Consider the following 26,143-nt stretch of genomic DNA (forward strand, 5'->3'; position numbering starts at 1 on the left):
AAACACAAAGTCCGTTAGTAACTAGTTAGTTTATATCCAATAGCAATGCTTATTATGGTACTATATAATTAGAGAATTGAACACAAGAATCCAGAGATGTGCCAACTGTGTTCTCTAAATTTATACCACAAGAGAATTAGTTCATTATCAAAACAAATGAAATAACAAGTTATATTAAAAAAAGACTGTAATATATCAAGTTTAGGCTTTTTGAAGGACTTCCAAATAAACATACAACACAAGGAGAAATGTTAGAACTTTTTTTCCCCTAGGAAAATCAAGAAGTGAAGAATCTGTTCTTCACTTAAAATCACAGAATGGTTTAGATTGAAAGGGCTCTTAAAATTAAATTTATTCCAACCCACCTGTCATTGGAAGGGGCACCTTTCACTAGACTAAGTTGCTCAGAGCCCCATCCAGCCTGGCCTTGAACTCTTCCAGGGATAGGGTATCCACAACTTCTTTGGACAGCCTGTGTCTGCACTTTACCACCTTCACAGTAAAGAATTTCTTCCTAATATGTAATACATGCTTACTCTATCTCATTTGGAAGCTATTCCCCCATGACTACATCCTCTCATAAGAAGACCCTCCCCTTTCTTGCAGGCCCCTTCAGGTACTGGAAGGCTGTAATTGGGTCACCTTGAAAGTTTTTATTTTCCAGGCTGTGCAATCCCAGCTCATTCAGGCTTCACTCATAGGAAGCTGGCTTTGTCCTTCTAACCAAGTTACTCTAAGAGAAACTTGGTGCTTCTCCTTTGGACTAGCTCCAGCAGATTGATATGCTTCACTTTTCCACTGATGTGGTCACTCCATCATAGAAGATCACATGCTAGGGACAGAATATATTATGGCGATTTTTCAGTATTTTTGTAGCATAATTCATTTTATTACAGGACTTAGATTGCCCATCAAGACAAATAAATCAGAAATAAGCTGTTTTATAAGCATACAGACCCAAAGATCCATAAAGTCCTTGTGTGAGATGGTGGAAATTTCTCATCTTTTGTTGCACTCTTTGTATTCCCATCAATCACTATTTCATCTCTCTTACTGTGGACATACTGACAGTCCTGGGGGCCAGACTGGTTGTCTTGGAGGCTGCGTATTAAATAACACTATAATTTGCCCACTATTATTGCTGAACTGCTTTTCAAGTGAGCTGTGCCCAACTATATTTTTTTGAAGTCTGCTTTCAGCCAGTCTTCTAAGACTTACAAAAGTCCTGGATGATCAACAAAAGCTTTTATTGAGCTTTTAGTTTTTAGGGTCTGAAACCTTCCTGAACTGTTACTGAAAAATATGATCAATCTGCTCAAATCGTACTCATTAGCAACAAGCTCTAAGAGCTGTAATGCATCCTCTCTGCAGCACAGAAGTGCCTGAGGTACCATACACCTAGCACTTTGGAAGCTGTAACTCCACACCTTGCATTAATAATTAACTCAGGCTTCTCTGGGACAACAACTCCTGGCCCTCTGAAACATTTATTAGTTCTTGCATCTGTAACTCAATTAATAAGCTTTCTCTAAAGCTTCTTTAAATTCACAGTTAGCTAGTGGGGCACACTTTGGCCTATCTTGTGATACAGATAATTTACCTCTAACACATGATACCAGTGATTACAAAGATTGTTTTTGTTGGTCTGTGTCGTTTTTGACACATCCTTGTGTTTGTGAAGTCTCATTACTTCCAAGTGGGCATGAATATGTATATATGTACTTTTGGTTTTTGTTGTGGTTTCTAAAATATTTCTAAGACTTACTTCCTCCTGTTATCACAATTTATTTATAGCACAAAAGAAATCGAGAAAAGAACAAAGTTTGACAGAAGTCCTTAGGGATGTAAAAATAGAGGTCTTTCATTTAGATAGTTAAGACATCAAGGTGGAAACCTTAACTAAGTAATCTCTTGAACTATATTTAACAAGAACATGTGCCACAGACATGGAAAGGACATGGCAAGCCTGGTCCCTGACTGAATGGTGCCAAGTTGATGCTGAACTTTTGAGGCCAGGAGGTTTCAGTAACTTACAAACCACAGAGGTCAGGAGTAAACGGTCAGTGGAGTAATTAGTCAGTGGACTAATCTGCTGCAGAGCTGATGGGAGAAGAAAAGAATAGGAGATAATGAATATATATTCTGTTTGATGGCTCCAGCATCATAAGCAATATGAAAATGTTATTTAGAATGTTATTGGTGAAATTACCAAAATGTAAGGTATGCCTGTAGAACATCAAAGGTAACTCGATTTCTTTTATTCCAACAATGAAAGAATACTTCCACTATTCTTTCACAAAGTAATTTCTTTCTTTCTTTTTAAAATAATTTATTTTAATTGTGTAACAATAATATGAAACAATTTAGACTGGAAAAGAACCTTATGATCATCGAGTCCTGCCATTAACACAGCACTGCCAAGTCCATCTCTAGTCCAAGTTCCTTATCACAACATTTACACTTCTTTTTGAAATCTCCAGGGATGGTGATTCAACCACTTCCCTGGGCAGCCTGTTCTGATGCTGAAAAAATTTTTATAACATCCAATCTAAACCTCCCCTGGAACAAATTGAGACTATTTCTTGTCCTGTTGCTTGTACCTGGGAGAAGAGATTCCCTCTTCTCTACAACCTCCTTTGAGGAAGCAAACTGACTAAAGGGTGCCCTTGATCCCCTCCTCCAGATCATCAATAAAGCAGGACTGTCCTCAGGACAGAGCCCTAGGGAATGCCACTGCGACTGGATGACAGATGGATTTAACTATATTCATCACCACTCTTTTGGCCATATAGCATGGGCTACTCTTTTATTAACTATATGGTGATTATTAACTATGAGATGATTTTGGCTATTACTTCACAAGAACTGGAAACATTATTGCCACAATTTCTAATGCATGCTTGAAGCATCTTCTTGTCATGGTCAGTGTGCATTAATGGCCAATGGATTAATGCCAGCAATTCTATTAATTGAAAAAAAAAAAGTGTTGTTATTAGACCAGAGTAAAATTCAGTGTAAGTGAAAATGAAAATAATACTACAAGTCCACCATTTGGACTTAGCTGATTTCTTTCAGGATTTATACAGCAAACTTTTAAGTATGGGAAAACAATTTATTAAGAAAGTGAAAGGCGTTGCTTCATGCTTCTTTGATGAAACATGAAAATAACTTCATAAATATTGTGTACATACGGATCCAACAGTTTTTTGGTTTAGTCTTTCTTGTGCAACTCAGTTGACTGCACTTGTAACCACCCAGTAAGAAATGTTTGCTTGTGGTGCAATGATGAACTTAGTACAATGCAGGGAAACAGAATGAAAATCAGTGAAATATAGATTATAAAACATGTAGGGAAGAAGTGGTGCAAGAAGAGGGGAAATTTCAGCCACTGGCAAAACAGAATTCCAGGAAGCATTCAGGAGCATCAGCAGCATAAAATCTGTACGTCCAGATCACCACCTTCAAAAAGCAGTTTTTTGGGTTGTCTTGGAGAAAAAGCCTAAATACAATAACACTTGAAAAATTGCTTGATGGGGGTCCAGGAGGCAGATGAGGATAAGAAAAACTTGTTTAAGTGGAAAACCTTGCCAAATTAATTTAAAACAAGTAAAAAGGGTTTAAGATAAATATTTTTTTTGGAATTTGATAGAAAAAAAAGGAAAAATGGAAAATTACTTCCTGTTTTTGCTTAACTTTATTTTATATCAGAACAAGTTTGTGGAGAGCTTGAGTGTTTCACCTATAGATGCTAAATGTTCTCCTGTATGCTATCAAGGATTTAGAAATTAATTTATTGCTGTTTTCTCATTATGTCCTTAAATTTCTAACTTATTTCTTCACTCTGAAAAAATCTCAACCTAAAATTTGAAAATTTCATATTCTGCAGTGTAACATAATTAGTGACTGAAAGCACAAGTCTTCTACTCTGTAGGTTTTGATTTCAGAAAATTTTCATGAACAAGCCTGAATTACCCAGTGATAGAAGTGGTAGTAGAATATAGTATGCTGACCTGGGAGATTGATAGGGGTGCAGTTTATTGAGTCTGTGTGCTTTTATGGCACTGTTCCAGCACTGACTGCTGAATTTAAGAGGAAGCTGCCATCTGCTGTCAGGACTCCCTTATATCTGTTGACAGAGCAGCAAGATTTTGGATCCTGAGGCTTGTGTTTAAAGGTGACCCTTGGACACAGGTTTCCTGTAGCTGAACCAATCTATTTTCTCTGACTTACTTGGGAGGGCTGGAATTTAGATTTTTCTGGGAATCAAAATGACAAAAATATTTGTGAGCAGTGTGTTGTAAAATCTCTAGAGGACTCAGAGTGGCTTGGAAAATAAAGAATCCTCAGTCAGTGTCAATGTTAGCTAAATACAGAAAGATCAGACTTAAAAATCCAGAACACAAATGTGATCCAGAAGCACAGGATTGGAAATAAAGGATGTACACCCTTAAAAGGACGCTGACTTGATCCTCAAGGAATACTTATGAGATGATGAATACATGGGCTCTGCAGCTTTGGGGGTGGCTGGTTATATTTATCTCTTCTCATCTGAATCTTTGCTTTCCTTGTGCTATAGAGAGAAAAAAAATGTTAGATTAACATTCATAATTTCAAATGCTGAGAAAAGGTGTGCAGAAGCCCTGAGAAGGTCAGGTGAACTTGCCCTGGCCCTAATGTTTCACCAGCTGGGTTTGGGAGAAAGCACTTGTAAAAGTGAGTGTTCAGAGGGCTCTCAAATAAGGAAAGCTCTCAATGACTGAAAATTAAATTCAATAACTCAATTTTGCACTTATGTGCACTTATTTGGACCCTTGCTACTGCAAGCTAAAGCAATTGTTTGCAGTGGGTGTCTAAGTTGTGAAAGGCTTCAATAAATCTTCAGACTGAAGATCACTCTAAGCATTTTTCTAACTAAAAATGCAAAGTTACTTTCATAGATGTTAAGATTTTTAACCATTAAATTAAAAAAGTTGTGACGTGGTTAATGGACATCTCACGTAATTTTAATTCTCCTTTATTTCACCTACACTGCTATACTGTCATTAACACTGCCAGATTTTGCAGTTTAACACTATCTTTTTCCTCCCTTATAAAAAATTTATGAGCAGAAGATCTAGGCAAAATAATTAATTTCACTTGGTAAACTTATCTGTAGCAGTTCTGAGAAGAAAGAAATGTGGATCACAATAAATATGCATGAAAATTAGTATTTTCCCAATAGTCTACCTTCTTCCTTGTATTGTTTTTTGCAATACAATATAATAAAAATAAACATAATATAGAGTGCTTTGAAGTTATCCAGTGTGACAACAAAACAGTTTACAGCATTATGAGTACACTGACAGTTAAGAATCCTTGGTCTGTTTTCCAGTGGTTTAGGACGTTTAGCCTTTAGAGCACATTTTCTCTGGAGAGACATAATGGAAAGTCATAAATGGAATTTGGATTAAATGGAGGAAACATTAGTATGCACTTGATCCCATCTTTTTGTTGTTTAAATCCCTTATGTGTAACACTTTTGTGTAATCCTTTATGTGTAAACAGTTTATGTGTTTTAAAAAGAGTTTAATAGTCTTCCTTTCATCTTTATATTATTTAATTTATATATTTCTGGAGTCAAAATTTTAGCCTTTTGGGGACCAGTGAAGCTGCATTTCAAAGAAATTACTCTAGGAATGGTACTGCTAGAGAAGATGCATGCAAAAATTCAGAAGAGCTAAATTAAATGTAGTGTTGAGACGGGTGGGCACAAGGGAACTAAAGCTCTAGTCTACACATATCTGTCCCAACCTGGCAATGTGTCCTAAGCTGGGAGTGGGGAGTTTCAAATGTATCCAGAGGAAGACTAAGGCACAAATGAGGTCAAATACTGGTAATCATAATGATAATTCACTTTTATTCACTATCAAAGAAGAGAGAAGGAAGAAATTAGAAGAGTAGGAAAAAGCAAAGGATTACAGAAAGCAGGAAACATGATCACCACCAAGAATTCGCAGCGTCCCATGAAGATCCTTCTTTCTTCTGTCAGAATGACTGTCAGAATAGCAGGAATAACTGTGCAGTAGCTGAACTACAAAAGTCAGTTTACTAACTTACTGTGACTAATCGTATTTAGTAACTTTTAATGGACATAGGCAGATCTCAGAGCTCCGATATGTTTGTATTAGATCAGGTGACTGAAGTTGCTTGTATTTTGCATTACGTATACATTACATACATAGACTTCTGCAAAATAGAAAATCTCAGAGCTTTCCTTTCCAAACATTACAAAGGGAACAAGATTTTATAAAGCTCTGTGAGGAGTAAAAAATTACACTAATATAATGGAGACAATATAAAATTTGCTATAACATAATATATATGTCTCTTTTGCCCTCGCTTTCCAGGGAAGCACAGCTTTTTGTTGAAAAGTTTGAAGGTGCTCTTGGAAAAGGAAAAGGAAAAAAATTCTATGCATACAAAGTGATGATGACCAAGGTAAATTGATTGTTAAATACTGTATAGCTAATGGGAAGACTTCTAGAGCTTATTGCCATGGGTACTCATCTTCCACAATAGCGTTCTTTGTCTTTCTATGGATTTTAAATTTTTATTTTCACTGCTCTTACATGAGAATACTTCTAATGAAAGCTTATGGTTTAATTTTTGAAACTTGTCATCAAAACAAAACCAAGCTGTTTTACAGGAATTTGCAAGAGTTCAATATCTTGTGAAAGTTAATTTCTCTTGGTGTAGATTGAGTATTTGTGTGGACTGAATCCAAAGACCAGTCTTTCCCTTGAGACAGTCTTCTGTCAAAGAAGGAAAAAAGAAAAAGAAAAAGAAAAAGAAAAAGAAAAAGAAAAAGAAAAAGAAAAAACAAATAGAAAAAAAGATTGACATGAAAGGAAGTGATTAGCTAATAATTCTTTTTGTGGTAGAAATAGGAACTTCACACAAATCTAGTAGAAGACATATTAAAAGAGGCAAAAGGAGATGGTTCTTCACAATTACTTTGTAGACTCTGCCAATAGATTTTGTGGATGATTAAGGGGTCACATTAGGTCAAGGAAAACTGAACATCTGGGCACTGAGATAATGGTGGTGGTTTTTTTTTTTTTTTTTTTTTTTTTTTTTTTTTTTTTGTGATTCTTTTCAGAAATGGATGAAATTTCAAAGAGATTTTGAAAATTTTAAGACAGCCTGCATACCCTGGGAAATGAAAATTAAGGAGATTGAAAGTAAGTACGAATAGTATCTAGTATCATATTTCTGATGTCTGCCAAAGTGATAAATTTCTTTAGAATATGTGCCTGTTTCAATGCATAGTTTAAAATCAATGGCATTTAATTTTTCATTAATATTTGTTGAACTTGATAATTAACTAGTTGATCATTTTCTTCAGAGTATCACTTATACAGCTAAAAATTGTCATTATACAGGTTGTACTTAAAGAGCCAGTGTTGAAATTAATCCTAGGAAAGTATAATTGAAAGTATAATTGGGATTTAGCCATTCACTTTATTCACTTCACTTTATTTTGTCTGTATTTATTTTATACAGATTATCCAGTATAGGCTATACTGCAATTATTTTTGCCGCTTATTTCATTATCTTGAGCTTCATGTAAATTGTATTTCTCTCATTGTCAGCCACATAATAACACAGAGAGAACAGTATTGATGTTGGACGCCCCATACATAAACGAGGCAGTGCAGTTAGTACTGTGGGTGTACTTGAAAGTAGGAGTCTGTCACAAGTCACTTTTGTGTTGCAGTTCCAGTGACAAATTTAAACTGCAGCCCTTCATTTGAAGGAGATTTAAGTGCTTGAGTGATGGTCTGCCACTTAGACTCCCTTTACAACAAATGCTTCCCACTACAACATAAAGAGCCTTTCTCAGTTGAGTCTGACTCTTCCAGTCCTCCAGCTATTTATAAAGATTAAGGAAGGGTTTGAAGAACTGGGCTATCTCAGGTAGGCTCCCTTCTTCAAGATGTGAGTTCCTTCTAGGACAGGGAGGCTGGCTTTAGAACAAAGAGCATCAAAACTCTGCTGTGCTGCATCCCCATGCTGGCAATAGGTGAATCTGAGGTTGGAGCTTTGATGTTTAAAAGAGAAATTGACAAACAGATGAAGTATTCCTATTTAGAAAATAGATGCTTCTTTTCCTTACAGAACAGAAATTTTGTATTATCTGTGCAAAAGGACTTTATGGGACTCACACAGGCCTGAGCTGGGGAAGGCTGACTCCTATTCCACTGATGAAATTCATATAATGCATACCAATCTTCATGTCAATGCCTAGTGTGGTGAGGCTGTGCATGCAGGAAAAAATGGCTGAAGTCTACTTTAAACTATTTCATTCATACACAGAACATGTTGCATCTCAGAGTGGATTTAAAATAGTGGTGAAACTTGGATTGGTTTTGTTCACAGGTGAAATCCTTGACAGAATGGCTTGTTCCTCCCTTTGCACAGCTGCGATAAATGTGTCTTAGCTGGCATCTTTTTATACTTTGGGATTATACCTGTTTAAGTTTATTAAATTTTCTACTGATTGAGCTGAGTAAAATATGAATATATGTGTCCCAAATAACACAAGATATATTAACTTCATATTACAGACTGAAAGAATGTGTTACATGTCTGCAAAAGTGTTTGGAAATAACAATATAAATAAGTCTCTCTGAGAAGATTTACTTTTCATTTGCTGTCAGTTTGCTCCAGGCTCCCAAGCTAGACTGTGTGAAAAATCTACTGAAAGGTCATTTTCTCCCCTGCAAATGAATGGTAATGAAACTGAAATCTGGGACTTTTCTAACAGATATCTCTCCTGTAGTCAGCAGAGCTGTGCTGGGGATGAATTTGAGCTTTTATTTTTGTTTGCCCTGACTTGCAGAGAATGGGTCAAATCAGGCCCTTGGTTCTCAGTGCATTCCCTGCAGCCTCCAGCTGTACTCAGGTCTGGGACAGGGGGCTGGAGTGTGTGAGGTCAAATCCTTCACCTAAAGATGGGACTGCCTGCACACCTGGCCACAGATAGAGCACATAAACAGAAAAGTAAGAGAAGAAAAGAGTACAAACACTTGCAGATAATGTTTTTCATCTCATGTGAAAAAATCTGGTGAGCACTCTTATTCTGTGCTGCTTCCTATTAAAACTGGGCTGGTTCTGGCTTAGCATGACAAGAATGCTTAAAATCCACATCTGACAGAAAAAAATACAAAAATAATTGAAACATTCTTCTAGAGATTATTTAATAATAGCAAGTATCAGAGCTTTTATATGACCCTAAATACTCTATTTAACTAATACTTTTATATTTTTGTTTCTCTTTTTTCAGCCAGATCAAGATGTACTAATATGCAATATGCAAAATGTTATTCAAATTATGGTAATAAAGAAAAAAATTAAAATTAAAATTAATTAAATTTGGAATTAATTAGAATTTTAAATTAATTAAAGTTAGAATCAACCAAATGTGTAAAAGCCTCTCCTGATTTTACTTATTTTAAATAAATTTTGTGCATCCTTAGATAAAATAACATCAAAGGACTAGATTATCTGCCTTTTTATCACATCTCATGTTTTCATAGGTCATTTTGGCTCATCAGTAGCATCCTATTTCATATTCTTGCGTTGGATGTATGGAATAAACATGATTCTCTTTGGATTGACCTTTGGTCTTGTAATGGTGCCTGAGGTGGGAATCTTTTAAATTATCTTTGAGGATTGCTGTGTGGATTTCTGTCTTCGCAGTGAGATTTCATAGGACTGGAGCTTTAAACAGATTTTAGTCTCTTTATGCTCCAGTTGCAAGTAATAGACTGTTCTAAACCTGTAAAAAAGGGCTTCCTTTGTAAAAGCTATCTCTACAGAAAGATGTCTTGAATTAGGACAGGAAAATGTAAAATATATTTAGGGTTGTCTTCTGAAATGGTTTTGAAGACTGGGATGACATAGGAGTGGAGTTTTTTTCTTTTTTTTGTCGGGGGGAGTGGGTTTGTTTGTTTGTTTGTTTTTGTTGGTTCTGTGCATAACAAAGTGGAGGAACTGAGGCTAAGAAAAAGCCAGGGGAACTATCGTGACTAAATAGAAAGCTGTGTCCTGGGGCTCAGAGGATTCTTTCAGATGCAATATTCACATGCTGATAAGATGTAACAGGACTGTAAAGTCAGGAGAGACCTCTCATATTTTCCTCTGTTCAACATCTCTGTTAAGACTGGTACTTAGAGCAGATATTGTACTCCTCAGACATGAATTACTTCTATGAAATGTAATACTTCCTGGATTTTTTGAGCCACCATATTGGCCTTCTAAAAGCAGGGCTTTAATGGAATTAAAATTATTGTGCCATCTCCCTGATTTCAATTCCCATATTCTTCTTATCTTTCTGATTTTGTGGTAAACAGATTAGAAAGAGTCAGGTGGGAAATTCCAACAACTTCCCAGCCCAGCGTTTCAGTAGTGTGATCCCTCCAACTAGATCCCCACAAATCTGTAGGGTTTGATGGAATTCATCATCTGATGTCACTGCAAAAACATCTCAGTGATTTTTTGAGTGGTCTTGGGAGTTAGGAGATGTCTCAGCTGACTGGAAAGGACCCTGTGAGGAGATGTACTGTGCCTGAACAAGCATCTTGCCAGCAGCAGGGGAACTGTCAGAATCCAAAAACTGATTCCCTAGCACCTTCCCATACATTTTATTTAAAATATCCCAATAAAATCTGTAATGCAAGAAAAAAAAAATTTGGTCTTTTTAAGATAAACACCACTCATTAGAGAAATATGGTTGAATTTCTGTGTTGCCTTTGAATGGAAGAGGCACAGTTTGGCACTCCATTGATACTAGTGGAACTTTAAATTTAGAACACACCATGGTATGCATATGCTAAGCATGAAATGCATATGCTAAGTACAGTTTCAACCAATAACGTGGAGGAGCAGTGAAAGGAATTATAGAAGTAAGTCTTTTTCATTAAAGTGTGTAGGAGCTTGAAGCCAGTCTTCCAAAGAAATGAGAGATCACTGTCCATTTTGTCCTTTCCTGCTATTTTGCTTTAAAATCTATATCACTTTTAATTTTTGGTTCCAGGCTTTGATGGGTAAGCCATATGGCTCTTTGCCTAGAAAAACTGTCCCGAGAGCTGAAGAAGCAACTGCTATGAATTTTGCTACTCTCTGGGATTTTAGTGTAAGTGCATAATCTTGCAATATTGCATATCCACATGACTTTTATTCACAATCGCTTCATTTTTTAATGTTCAGTTTTTTAATATTAAGTATTTCAGGACATAATTCAGAAGACAATTAATTTACATATTTTTTCACAAGGTCTCTGTATAGATGTTTCTTTCTGATAAAAACACATAATGAAGCTTGATATTCACAAGCATGTCTCAGCGTATATAGCAATCCAAAGACACATGGGGAAATACTTCAAAGTAGTTTTGCCATTCTGTGGTACTGGATTTCCATTTCTTAAATGTGAATTTGGTCTTCCACTTTTATATGATTAGGATTCTGAATTTTAAATGCAGTATGAATTAGGGAAAAAAAGAGAAGAAAATACATTAAAAATATCAGTGAGCTCCATACATTTTATCCCTTTGATTACATACGATGCCGGTGATAGATTCTCCTTGGATAAAAAAGGATTGGAAGATTTTTCTAAAAACATGTGTATGTAACATTTTGCAGTGACTATTTTATGAAATGACATTGCATCTTGTGCCTCAGAAATTGTATATTTGAATGACAGTAAGAATAATTTCCAAACATGTGTCTAGAAAGATAGATAATGATAATGAAATTATAAAATGAGAAATAAAAACATCAGAGAAATATTGGAGAAAAAAGGAATTATAGTAACTTGAAGATTTTATAAAGAGAATAGGCTAGAAAAGCTTTATACAGAATATCAGAGAAGAGCTTGTAAAAGAAATGTATTTGAGAGAAGATGGATGAAGGCATGGTGGAAAGACAGGAAAAGTTTTTAATAATTATTAGAAACAGAAACTGACAGGTGTGAAGAAGAAAGTGGAATAAGTAACAAAGTAGAAGTTAACAGAAGGAGCAAATGCAAACATAATAGACATAGAATACAGCAATGAAATAGATGGATCCCATGAAATAATGAAGGGAAAACCTTTTCTTGAGGCATGTCAAACTGACAAATATTCCCTGAAGACAATGACATCTCTGTTTAGACAGCACAGGAAATAATACCTTTCATCTGCTAGCAACACTTGTATGCTACCAGGTAAATTAGATCACACATCACCAATCAATATTTTATCCTAAACAAAACCCCAACAAAACCCAAAGAACTCCAAACTCTATGAAAGGATGTAAAAAATGCAGCAGGAAACACTGTCCCCATAATATATGCCAACATAATGGAACCTGAGATAAGCATAGATGCTGCAGTAGGAAGGAGTTAATTCCAGGCCTAACAGGGGTGAAGGCTTGGTTAGCAAATGAGCAAAAATTCCCACTCTGGCAAACTGTGAGAAAGGGAGCAAGTGCTTATCTACGTGCCATGCCAAGTCACAGGAACCTCGTGGATATCTGGAGTTTGGACGGTATAAAGGTGATACCACAGAATAATGACTTGGGACCCCACCACTGAGAAGACCAGGCTGAAAAAGGACTGGCAGGATGCCAAATGAATTCACTTGGTGATAGTGGTATCTTTCTACTGGTGCTAACTTTCTACTTAATCTCTCTCTGTCTCTCCATCCCTCTTTCCCTCTCTCTCGGTCTCTTACAACCCCTCACTCCCATTTCTTTCTGTCTCTCTGTCTCCCCCTCATAGTTACTGTTAAATAATATCTGTATGGTTGAATGCAGTGTATGGTCTCTTATGGTCACCTTATTGCAGGCAGAGACATCTCTTTATAAATGGATCATAATATCCCACTTGTCTCTAAGACCAGTAAAGATGAGCTCAGCATGCATATTCTGCTTTCTTTTGTGCTTGAAATGGTATTTACATTATTGACATGGAAGAGGGAAGCATATTTGGATTTTGATATATTTTACTTGGAATTCAGGTTTAACATACAGTTTTCAGGTTATAATCCAGTCATAAAATATTAGAGTCTCAAGTCTTGCAATAACACTTTCAATAAGTAATCTTTTATTTTAGGCTCAGAAAGGAGTGAAAGAGATCTTCCATATACATCTACTTTTACATAATCGTATGGTGAAATGCTGTGGAATCAACAAACTGAATGATACACAGTGCAGGAATTATCCCTGACGTGCAGAAAACAGAGACTAAAAAGGCATTTTAATAATTTTGGCAACCCAAAAGGCTCTCCAGAGCTGCATTAGGCTGTATTGTAACCTGGGCTAAAATGGAATTATAGGATGCTTTAGTGACCAAAAATGTGCAACATGCATACTATTGAATTCGAATGTGTCCTGACTGGTGTAGAAGTTTTACTTCTACTTAGCAAAAAATGTGCTCTGTTAGAATACTTGCCTTATTAGACATGAGAATATTTTTATCTGTTTTGCATAGACATATTTAAATCTAGTCAGAGATGAAGAAAAATGAGATATGTGGATCAAGATATTTTAAACAATATTTATGTGTGCCATATATCAAAATTTGATTTTCAGCTTAGAATTGTGAATTAAGTTTTTCAAATAAGCCTATGACTAGTTTCATGTATAGTGAAAGCTTCAATAAATCAAGTGCATGTTTTGAAAAAATAAATAAGAGAAAGATGTTACTAATTTTAAGGAAACTGGGTGACTGAATAACAGAAGGGAAGCAAATGTTTTTTAATTCACCAATCCTTCATCTTGTTTTGTTACTGTCAAAATTATGCATGGTCTATCCCCCAATATGTGGTCAAATACTACATATTGCACTTGGAATTCTTACGTCCAGCTGGAGGGTTGTCACTGCTGTGCATGCACTGAGCTGTCCTGGTAAAGGCTCTGGCTTTGTTCCTCTTTTAGGAGGTGAGTTCTTGCACTAACCTGAGGATTACCAGGAAGTTTTAGCTATTTGATCCGTGCAGGTGCCAGCAATTTCTTACAGTTAATAAGGTACTAGTAAAGAATTTTGAAAAATCATCTGTCTAACCAGTGGAAGAGAGGGTAATTAATACTAAGATATTCAGAAAAGAAGATAGACTTAGAATTGCTGAGAAAGATAGTGAACTTATATAACATTTTAGACAGCGTTGGAGTCAAGTCTATATGTGCAAAAGACCTATGTACTGAATAATCACCCATAAAATGACCCTACCTTTTGGTTATCACATATACTGAACGATCACCCAATGAACAGCAGACAACTGTTATTACACAAAGAAAGCATATAAGATTTTCATATCAAACTAATGCAAATAACTTTTTGAAAGATGAAAATTAAGTTAAAAATATGGGATTTTCTCTGCTAGTAATTTGAAAAATAAATTTAAAAAAACATGTGGTTCTTTCTTTACAAGAAGTATGTTGATGAAGAAGTTTTGACTCATTAAATTGTAGACAGATTGTTAATGAACAGTTTAGAAGATTTTAAAGTTGCTATGAAGTATTCTGTCTTTTTAAAATAAGGGGACACATTTTCTATTCTGTGATCCTTGTTATAGTGATACTTGCAACTGATTTTATTTCAGTGAAATAAATGTTTTAATACATTGCTATTGATGCATTTACTGATTATGTGCATAATTAAATGACATTATATTTTTTTTCTCACTTTTCAGGGCCTTGCACAGTATTCTGTACTCTTTTATGGTTATTACAATAACCAGAGGACAATTGGGTGGCTCAAGTTCAGGATGCCTCTTTCATATTTCCTTGTTGGAGTTGGGTCTATTGGCTATAGCTTTATGATTGTCACTCGAACGTAAGTTCTGCTTGGCTCTGGAAAAAAGTACATTCAGAAAGGCAGATAATTCCACTGCTGACCCTGGAGACTGTCTTTTTAAAAAGTGCACTAATTCTAACTACATGACAATGCAGGATCTAGTGCAAGGTCAAAGTTATGCAAGACTCCTTCAACTTGTATTTATTTATCTGTCCTTCTGCACCAGAAGTTGTGTTACAGTGTTGTGAAAGTGAGAATAAATCTCTACTGAAATAGCAAAACACTTCTCTCCTAAACTTCAAAAATAAAAATGAATGCATAAAGTGAGGAAGAGATCTGTCAGCCCATCTTCTCATAGTACTTGGCATCCAGTAGATTTTCAGCTAAAATACAGGAAATGCAATAATTCTATCTTTAGTGGTACTTTATGTGAGTTAAACTCTTTTATGAAGGAAGAACACAAGAAGGAAGCATATGGCTAATAATACTGCATGTGGCTCACAGTCCACAGTAAATGCTGCCAGCTAATATAATCTTTAATACTCTTGGTTCAAACAAGATGACAACCTAACATAGTAGTAGCCGGCTCTAGCAAGTACTTTTATAAAAAGCCTGTAGTGAAAAAAATAAGGGGCTTGCAGTTCAGGATTCAAAGACACTTTAAATATAGAGAAAAATGCTGTTAGTGTATTTCCATTATTTTGTTCTAATGCCAGTATTTTTCACTTGCATGAGCTCTAGATTACTTCATGTTCTGTTTTCAAATTGGCTTCCTGCATAAGGCAAGAATCACTTGAGAAAAAAAAGTCTTCAGTCACATATATATATTTTTGGAGAGGAAACAAACTACTACAATAAAATAGCAAGAAGATCCCTGACCCCTCTGGGTATGACCAACTCTGGTATTGATTTTTGGCCTCTCAGAAAGATTTTATGTATTATTTACTTATTATTCTCATCCTAGATTTCAGAGCATACATTTTATTGGACTTTTTAAAATGTAGTACATAAAACGCATCAATATCAATAACATAACTCTGCAGCATTATTGAGATTTTAAATAAGTGTCACCTTTTCCTGACCAGAAATACTGAGGACTATCACATAAGGTACATGATTTGTACCTTATCAGAACACTCTTTCCTTGAGTTTAATGACTTGAATTAGGCAACAAACTACGCAAAGCAATGCCATGCTTATTGCATGAATGAAACCCCTTTAAAACAGAGAACTTCGAAGACAAGATTATGTTTAATCTGAAATGCTTTTCTGAAGAAATAATCTTATGTTTCTGGACACTGTAATAAATCTTTTTGTATGTGCATAGGAGATGATAGGGAAGATAGCTGTATGAGTGCTATTTTATATGTTACAACCATGTTTTCTTCTGTCTTGTTGTTTTAGAATATTCCTTATATACTTAGTTATTTTTGTTTTGTTTTATTTATGTATTTGTTTTGTTTATTGTTATTTTAGAATATTTTACCTATTGGACTTCTTTTCTTCTCTTTCTATTTGTGAACTCTCTGATAAAGTCTATTGCAGTTCAGGATGTTCTGCACCTTTCTATTTAAGAGATGTTCTCAATATTGTTTTTCTATTAAGCTTCTTATCCAGCAGGGTTTCTCTGAGGTTAAAGAAATATATTCATTCTTTCTCATCAAAATGTGTGTGGTGAGCTTATAAACTGTCTAAATATGAAAATCTCCATCTTGTTTCAGAAATAAAGATTTAATAAAGCATAAGTGACAGAAAGAATGATGTAGAATTTTTCAGAAAAGAAGTTAGAATTTAGGAACCATTTAAAAATCATGCCCACAAATCAGAATTTTGTGCTAACAAAGTCTTTCTGTGTCTTTGTGGTTTTTGTAGAATGGCAAAGAATGCAAATGATGATGGTGGTGGGGATGACACTAGTTTTAATTTCAGCTGGAAAATGTTCACAAGTTGGGACTACTTGATTGGAAATCCTGAGACAGCAGATAATAAGTTTGCCTCCATCACAACAAGCTTTAAGGTAAAACAGAGTTTACTAAGGAGAGGCAACACGATTTGGTTTTCACACTGGTGTGAATCAGACGGAATAAAGGTCAAGAGTTAGGTGTGCTGAGGCTCAGAAACGTATACTCAAATTGACATCTTTATACCCTTCTGGGTCTCTGATTACCATCAGATTTTTTTTCTTTTTATTTGTGAAATAAAGAAAATTAGCATGTTTTATATCCTCTGTTTTAGAAAACTGATTCTAATGTAAAAATAATATTTTCCTTTCTCATCTCTGATGGCTTCCAGTTTCTATGGTGTTTGTCTTCCCTCTTGCCAACCTTACATTGTCAACTTCTCTTGTTACAGAGAATAAGTAATAGAATAATCGGTGTCGGGCTATTTATCAGAAGAACAGGCCTCAGAATTTAGAGTTTATACTTGCTTTTCCGTAAGAAAATGTTTCTATTTCCAAATTTATTACAAAATATGGCCCAATTTGCAAGGCAATGTTCTTAGGCCTCTTTCCAGCCCATAGAGTATGCTGATGAATACTGATTTCAAGAGTAATTGTGTAAAGAATCTGGGGCAAGATGTAAGATGCAGGGCTGTGAAAACAGTGGGGGGGATATATTCTATATGTTAAATGTTAAAGAGTGTGTTTGTGCTGTAGGGTGGCTGGGACACACCCGTGTAGCATGCAAAGGAAGATATAATTTTCGATGCAATGACATACAAGGAATGTAATACAGGAATACAAAATGTTGTGAGGCAGTGAAGAGGATGCTAGGCTCGCAGTCACACTGACAAGTGTGACCCCACGGGAGCTGGAGCACCAAGCACTGGCTGCTCTGCTCATTTCCACCTCTCCTGTCCACAGCAGGAGACTGTCCTCCTGTCCCCCTCTCCCTGCCTGCCTCCTCAGCTGCAGGAGTAACAGAGAACTGCCCTCAAGTGTAAGGTATCAAGAGAAGATTCTAAGAAAGCAAATACTGGAGAAATACAGATTGAAGGCACTGAATCTGTATGAGCTTCCCTGCCTGTCTATGAAGAGCAGATGCTGAAAGCTACTATTTTGGAAATAATACAAATCAGTTGAGAAAAAGGCTTAATTTTGAGAAATAAACTCATGAAGCTTTACTGTAATTCTTGCAAACAAACAAGCAACCTCAGAAAGAAAGGGTGAAGTCTTGGCTTGAGTGAGTTTTGTTAGAAAGCTGCTGCAGTCTCCTGTCACTTATGTGACAAACACATGCTGCAAAAGGAGCAGACCATGAAAGGCAGTTATTACCAGGCAGTTCAGCTTCCCCTCTGGGCAACTGATCTCTATACCAAAGTCAGAAGCTTTAGCAAAACTTCCTTGCATGAGGACACTCCAGACAAAAAGCTCTTTCACCTGGCAAAAGTAAAAAATGGAGATTATAGTTGCCACAGAGTCTTAGTATTAGTTATGATCAAGGGTAAATGTGGGGCAAACATGTTCTGCAGTCTGAAGCTCCGCGCTGCCCAATTTTTTGGGGCTTCTTACATCTCAACTACCTTTTAGTTCCTTCTGAGTTGCTGACTTTCAGAGTAAAACTTTTTCCTCTTTTCAAACAAATTTTTAAAGCATGACATTCCCTTTTCTGACAGACAATCACACATTTATCCTGCTATATCACTCAACCTTGTAGCACTTTGCAAGTTGAAAGAATGTGCTGGTTTTTTTTGACACAGGAGTACAAGTGTAACAAGACTCATTGGGGGCACACTCAACAAGGGCAAAGGAAACCCCGGAATCTGCCAGAACCTGAACAAGATTTTATGAGATAATATGCATTCATCTCAAAACATGAATCCCAGATGTCCCTTTGCATCTTTGTTATTTTTTTAACTGACTTCTAACAACTGAGAAAGCAATGTGGGGCCTTGACTATTAAAGTATTCATAATGCTCTTTTCTTTCTAACAAGTGCAGGAAGCAATCGTGGAGGAGCAGGAGAGCCGAAAAGAAGAAAATATTCATTTGACTCGATTCCTAAGGGTTCTTGCTAACTTCTTAGCCCTATGCACACTTGCTGGAAGTGGCTACCTCATCTTTTTTGTTGTCAGAAGATCCCAGCAATTTGCCTTGGAAGGTCTGGAGAACTACGGGTGGTGGGAAAGAAATGAAGTTCGTGCTATTTCTATAATAGACGTGGTTTGAAACTGTGTTCCTCTGCTTTGCATGTTGCTTTTTCCCCCCCTGGTAATTTAAATATTCTGAGTGGGTGGGAAATGTCTAACAAAAGAATTGCTTATGTGTCTCTGCTTCCTACTTCATCAAGTTTCTTCTTTGCTTTTTTCAAATATCCCTTAGTATTTTGCTTTCATTAGAGGCCTTTACATTTCCTCCTCTGCGCTCTTAGGATTGTTTTCCAGACACTCTGTGGATTCATAAGATCTCTTCAAGGAACCTGCTCTCTTCTTGCTTTTCTTCTGACACTGGTCCAAGCGGAGTGATTGATCTGTGGGCACAGAGAAAGATATTTAGGACCACATGGACACAACTCTGCAGTGTAGCAACAGGTTGAAACCGATGCCTTCCATTTACACTTGCCCTGCCCAAAAGTCCGATGCCATTTTTTTTGTGTCTAATCTGTGCTTAATGCTTTCCTCAAAAGCAGATGCAGCCTGCCTGATACAGGTGTGTAGTGAAGATGGTGATTTTGTTTGCTACGACAGTGGGAAGTATGTCAGTATGAAAACCTGGGAAGGTTTTATTTTCTCAGCAAAAATGCTACTGTGCATGCTGTAAAACTAGTTTGTTACTTCAAGTTTATCTTCTGAGCTGGAGTGTAAAGTGCATACCTGACCTAAAATAAGGCAGAAAGGTGTTAGCCTCACAAAGCTGATGAGCTGATGGAGCAAGGAAAATCAATCCAGAATTTTCAACAGCAAAGCCTGACTGAGAAAGTAACATTAAAATGTGAAATAATCCAACTCTGGAATTCAGAGAAATAAGGCTGTTGAGAGTGGATTAAGTTACTTGTTATCACATTTTAATTTGATAGGAAAGTAAAAATTGTGTACAAAATTTCTTGATTTAAGGCAGCATAAGCTCTGAGATGACAGAGCTTGGAGGAATTCAGCTTTCTCTCAGTTTAAAGGTGCAATAACAGATTTGTGCTAACATGAACTGGGCTACCAAAGGCTATTATATTAGTTATGCTATAATCTGGAAAGTAGGTAACATTTGTCTTTATGCTCACAGTTTTACTTTTGTATCTGGAATAAAAATATACTTCTAAAGTGGCAGATTTAAGATCTGGAGCAAGTGTGTCTCTAAAGGAGTTGATAAAGCAACACTGACATTATTTGGCTAAAAATTTTTCCTATTGACAGATAATTAACATATTTGTGAATACAAATCATTGTTTGATTGGATATTAATATTTAATTGCATAAATATATTTGTCTTCTGAGTGAAATTCACACATTTTTCATATTTTATAGATCAGATTTTCTTATGTTTGTGTCATTAATATATGAATTGAGGATTTGACCAAAAATCCCAGTATCTAATGTACAACTTAGAGTAAACAAAAGTGCAGCTCCTATATACAAGGCAAGAAGCAATAGCTAAACATTTGAAATTCTTCATAAAAGTATTAAGCTACATTTGTAGACAGTTTGTAGAGAATTTCATTACACTAGATTCATCACTGTTTACATGCAATTATGCGGTAGAGAAATCCATGGTAAATATATTTTTTCTCATCTGCTCCTGAAGTGCACAGCATAATAAAGGGCTGCTGATGACTTTGTGGAAAATACCTTTTTCTCTCTGACCCTCCTTTTCTCTCTTAATATAAATTTTTTATCTCCCTCTCCGTATCAGCAGTACCTAGCTCTGGCAGAACACAGTTCAGATACAATTGTCTAGTGTGTCATGGAGAGGAAGCAATTAGTCGAAATAGTCAGATTGGGATGGTGTGTGGATTTCATCAACTTGTGATAATCAGAGTGCATTTTGGTTTTTATTAAAACTCAAATAGAAAGTAGTAACGGAAATATATTTTCCACCCAGATCAATAATAAAGGAATTTATTTCTAACATTTCACTGTTAACATTTTCCCCCCCTCCTCAGGTGAACACGGTTATGTCACTTTTAGGAATGTTCTGTCCAACTTTATTTGATGTAATCAGTTCTCTGGAAAATTACCACCCTCGAATAGCTCTAAGATGGCAGCTGGGAAGAATCTTTGCTCTTTTTCTTGGCAATCTCTACACTTTCATTATTGCCCTAATGGATGAAATCAACCTCAAGGCAAGATATTTACTTTCCTTCACTATGTTTGACATGTAGGTGGACAACATTGAGGACCTTCAGTCAGTCACACACATATAAGAGAAAGACATTCTTTTTGTGCTGTAAATTATGTCTGTGCCTAAGCTAGCAATGGGAATCTTGGAATAGACAAGCTTGAGGGTTGATATCAAGCTCATGTTGATTTTTTCCCCCCCGATTTATTTCTCTACTTAGCTGGAAGAAGAAAAGATAGTCAAATATAACATGACAATATGGGAAGCCAGCTTGTACAATGGTACTATTCCAGAGAATTCAACTGCTCCTCCAATACAGGTGGATCCTGCTGATGTCCCCAGAGGGCCGTGCTGGGAAACAATGGTAGGACAGGTAATGTAGCTGCTTGGAGCTCATATTTGAAAATAGGTCATACAGTGTCTTATAGGGTATGATATTTAAATTCTCTTTATTCTGGCTAACAAGTGTCATTTACATGAGAAAATGTGAGAAGAAGCAGATGTGAGACTTTCTCTTGAACTAAAAATTTTATAAAAATTATTTTATTTTCTTTGAATCCTGTCTTACTGGAAATTCTTCTGTTAATTGACAGAATTGAAAGCATTTCCTTTTTCCTTCTCCTTTCCTCTATCCTCTTAATTTATCTTCTTCTTTCTGATGCCATCTTTGCCTTGCTTGTCTACTAATTTTGAAAAAATTAAGGAGTAGCTCAAAAAGGACATGTATATAAGACAGCTCTTGCACCACTATGTTTTGAGAAGGCATCTCTGTCTTTAGCCAAGCAAAATAATGCAAAAGAACAATAGAAGTTTAGTGGAAAATCTTATTTTTATTTGATTCAGTTGAACATTTTTTCTTATTGACCCACTAGTATAAAGTGTGGTTTCCAAACAATTTTCTAACATACCTTTCCCTCTGTTTGATCCTACTTTATTATTGTTGATTCCTCCTTGACAACAAATTCAATATTGAATTAATTTTGCTGTTCCTCTATCACTCTGACAATCTGTCCTCCTGTTGCCAGCAGGGACCATATATGCAGAAAAAATCAGCCCGTCTCTTTTCCTTGATGCTGAATAAGAAGCTAAGAACACCAAGTGCTCATAACTGAAATAATTTTACCTTAAATTTCATATTTGGAGGAGTAATAGCCTTTTGGGTTGTCAGGGTAAATCCTGTTACAACAGGCTTTGGTGAAACATAAAAAGCCTAAAATAAAAGTAGAGGCATGAAGATTTGCATTAGGATCTTCTTCCTTCCTCTCCATATCTACTGGACATTGACACTCCTCGAGAAAGAAGCCATTCACTCTTCTTTTGTGATCAAAAGCAGTTTAAGATATCAGCTCAGATTTCTGTTATAGCAGTGATCTTGGCTGGAAGCCTTTCCTGGTTTAATTATACCCTGGAAGTCTCATCTGACAATATGAGCACAAATTAGAGCCAAGGATACCTCTTAGAAAATGAGACATCTGTCACATTACAGAATCAGTGAACATAGAAAGGTTAAGAGTTTTGTCCATGTTGAAGCAGGATAAACACAATTACAGATTTAGTACAGTACTTAATTATTATTGTAACTATTAATTGCTTAAATGTATTCCTAAAAGATAATACTGCTCTAACAGGAATTTGTGCGCCTGACAGTCTCCGACATGATGACAACATACATCACAATTCTAATCGGGGATTTTTTGAGAGCCGTCTTTGTGAGGTTTTTCAATTACTGCTGGTGCTGGGACTTAGAGTATGGATTTGTAAGTATTTGATTTTAAATGTCTTTGCTATCCATTGCTTCACACTAAATTCATTTTCCTTTCAATGATACATAGTAAACTTTTGGTTAGATACATCAATTTCAAAATCCCTGAACTACATGCATTTTCTTGCATTTTGGTTTTGTTTTAATGTTTGTCTTCTTTTTTGGACTTTGGCAACTTTAGGAATTTTAAAATTTATTTTATTTTGTAAGAGTAAATTTTATTTTGTTTGTATGAACACACATTTTTCACACATTTACTATATGAACATTTCGCAGAATACGATCTCATTGATTGGATAGGGTCTTCTAGCACATAGTTCTTGTGGAGAAAAATATGAAAGATCCTATTCTAGAAGTATATATTATTTATATTTTTATCTTTTTTATATTATTAATATTAATATTAATATTTTTCATTAGAATTAGTTTAGCTGATGTAAAGTTAGACAAGCCCATAACATAAGCAGGCATAGAACTCTTCACTAGGGAGTTGAGACTTCAGGTCTCACACTGACCTGATCCGGGTTAAATTTGCCAGCTACTCATGCTTTCAGGGGTCTGATGCTGTTCTTCAGCTTTTAAGTAGTAGTCATGGTATTGTAAAAGCTTGCGAAGCTCCTGAAGCCTCTTCTGTACTTATTGAGAAGTATAGAAAAGAACTACGAAGTTTAAAGGCTATTAAGGGTACCTCTGCATAAGCAATCATCATAGGTGTTACTTTCACCTTCTTTTGTCAAAATTTTGTCTTCATACATATAAAAATTTGTTGCATTGCTAAGAACTGCATCTTGGGAAATCCCAGTTTTCCAGAGGAAGTGAAAATTTTCATATTTTCTGTTAAAAACCTCATTTCTAGCACAACAATCTCATTCTTACTTGCTGACTCCCATGAAATTTCAGCATTATTTCTAGGCTTTACATTCTGCTTTACATTCTGTAGGGATGGAGGCAAATACTACCAGCTAGTCAGGCTGTGGTCAAACAGGTAGTGATAACAAATTTTAATATCAAAATCAGATGGAGGAGTTTGAATATAGTATGACCAGAAAAATTGGCAACAACACATCTGCTTATAAGGGATCCTGAAACCATTTTATAATTGATATTTTTATTTAGCAGTAATGTCATAGGAATGTCTTTAATGGTCTGGTCCATTATGGTCCTTAAGTCCAGTAAGCTGCCTTGAAACAACAGCTGGAAGTGGAAGTTGAAACTGGAAATCACTGAATTTCTGGAAATAGCTCATCTGAAAACCTTCCTTAGGAAGTAGCTATGCCTATGTCTCTGTGGTTAGTGGCCATGCATATATATTCATTAATTTTCAGCCTTTTGCTACAAAAAAAAAATGTTTTTTACGATCAAAATGTCCTTTGGTGAAGAATTCCAGAGATTAACTTGCATGTTGTGCTGGAAGACTTTCTTTTTATTTGTTCAAAAATTGGATTTCAAATTATTTTATCTGTTAATGCTAGCATCTATCTAGGCTGCAAAAAACAGTCATACGTTTTCTGATTCTGTATGATCTTATTAATATCTCCATGTTGCTTTTGATATTTTATCCTATACAGATCTCTTTAGTCAATTGCTTTTCAAGTGTCGTATTAGTAAGCTATTTAATTTTTCCACTTATGTAAGCAGATGCATAAGTACATGTGACATAAAAATATCAGTTTACTGTAAACATATATATATATATGTATATGAACAAAATTACACAGAAAGATATTGAGGTCGAGGGTGGTCCCTGATAATCCTTTTTAGGGTTCTCAGATATTCTGGGTATAAGTGACAAAATAAAAGAAGAGTGGTACAATGACCATGGCTTAGTAATATAAAACATTTTAATAACAGTGAAAGTAAAAGTGGGACAAGGCCCAAAAATCTGAACACAACAACCAAGGGGATGAGGTCTCTTTAGGAGCCAGTGGTCAAAGACAGGGATCAAGGGAGGTCCAGGGTTAAAATATAGGGTAGGAGGGGAGGTGGAGTTAAGTAGGGTCCAATGGGTATAGGGGAAAGGGGTGCAGAGGTGGGATAAGGGGAGGCAGGGTCCAATGGGGTAGGTGGGGTGGAACATTGCACCAACTGAGGGCCAGTGGGGATACAAGGAAGGGAGAACATTCTGGGTATGGGAGTGGTGATAATTGACTAGTAAATTAGATATTAACATGGGCAATCCCATAACTCTTTGGAACTGTTCTCTGGGGTCGTCACAACTTAAACAAATGCTTCCTACAGTCTAGGGTTGGGATACAACTCTTCTTCAGTGATGGTTGCCTGACCTGGAATACCAGTCAGGCTGACTCCCACAGGAAGAGAGCGGGAGCTTCAAATATTCCAATAGCACAGAACAGTAAAAGTCAAAATTGTGTCTTTAATTGAAGACTTCAGTTGAATGACTTTGTCTTGTTTCAGACAGTAGGGCTGAATTGTTATTTTTGCATCTCATGCCCCTCTTACCCTCTATCAGTTATCAATATAATTATTACCTGGAAGATATGCATTATTGATGGTCTTTTTGTCCATCATTGTGGTGAATCAGGCAAGACACCAGCTGTGGTGTATAAATACATAAATAATATTTATATATGCATAAATAATATATTTGAAACAGACATTCAAGTATAAAACTATAAAGTATAAAAGTTTAAAGCCAGTTTCTTAGCAGAAAGTTTTGATCTGGTGCACATAAATACAAATTAACGTGTGTTGCTTAAATTCAGTGTATTCAACGTTTACAACTGGAATTATTCATAATTACGATATTAATAACTAAGGTGAAAGAAGAGATGGGTAAGTGACTAAAGATTTGAAAAATCAGAACAAGGAGTCAAATTATTAATTCAAAAATAAAAGAGTTTTGGTGGTATTTATGTGTCTACATTGGAAATAAAAATGTACAAAACAGGACTTTCTTCAGCAAACAAAGAGATAATAGGACCCCTTGGAGCTCTTAAAATTCTGAATCTTAAAGGAAAAATCCACATCAAACATTTAAATTAGAAATAAGATATTCATATTAAACAAAGATAATTATTAGCAACCTCTATCAATGTTAAAAGAAAAACTTCAAAAGCACAATAACTGAAATATGAAAAAAAAAGAAAAGTAGTGTTAGAGTTCAATTGGATACTAAATCAGTCAAATCATATTCATTACATTAAATTTCATTGCTGATGCTGTACGGGAGGACACAATATTTTGGCAACCAGTAGCCACTCCAATGGAAATTTTCTAAATTGTTGCTTTAAAATTTACCCAGGACCCAGAATGATTTTTAATTCTCCATTAGTACCTGC

The 26,143-nt window shown here is 35.7% G+C and overlaps 1 protein-coding gene across 1 annotated transcript in view; it reads left to right on the forward strand.

Annotated features, from left to right (window-relative positions):
- The window catches only part of TMC1 (transmembrane channel like 1), a 54,910-nt gene that overhangs the window by 22,993 nt on the left and 5,774 nt on the right, over window positions 1-26,143 (forward strand). Inside the window, 10 exon segments of the mRNA XM_014886286.1 lie at window positions 6,387-6,477; window positions 7,139-7,220; window positions 9,579-9,685; window positions 11,078-11,176; window positions 14,712-14,854; window positions 16,688-16,832; window positions 18,755-18,949; window positions 20,907-21,086; window positions 21,303-21,455; window positions 22,711-22,839. Of these exon segments, the coding sequence (XP_014741772.1) occupies window positions 6,387-6,477; window positions 7,139-7,220; window positions 9,579-9,685; window positions 11,078-11,176; window positions 14,712-14,854; window positions 16,688-16,832; window positions 18,755-18,949; window positions 20,907-21,086; window positions 21,303-21,455; window positions 22,711-22,839 (1,324 nt within the window).

Source organism: Sturnus vulgaris, chromosome Z (assembly GCF_052056855.1).
Source record: "Sturnus vulgaris isolate bStuVul1 chromosome Z, bStuVul1.hap1, whole genome shotgun sequence".
In the NCBI taxonomy this organism is placed as follows: domain Eukaryota; kingdom Metazoa; phylum Chordata; class Aves; order Passeriformes; family Sturnidae; genus Sturnus; species Sturnus vulgaris.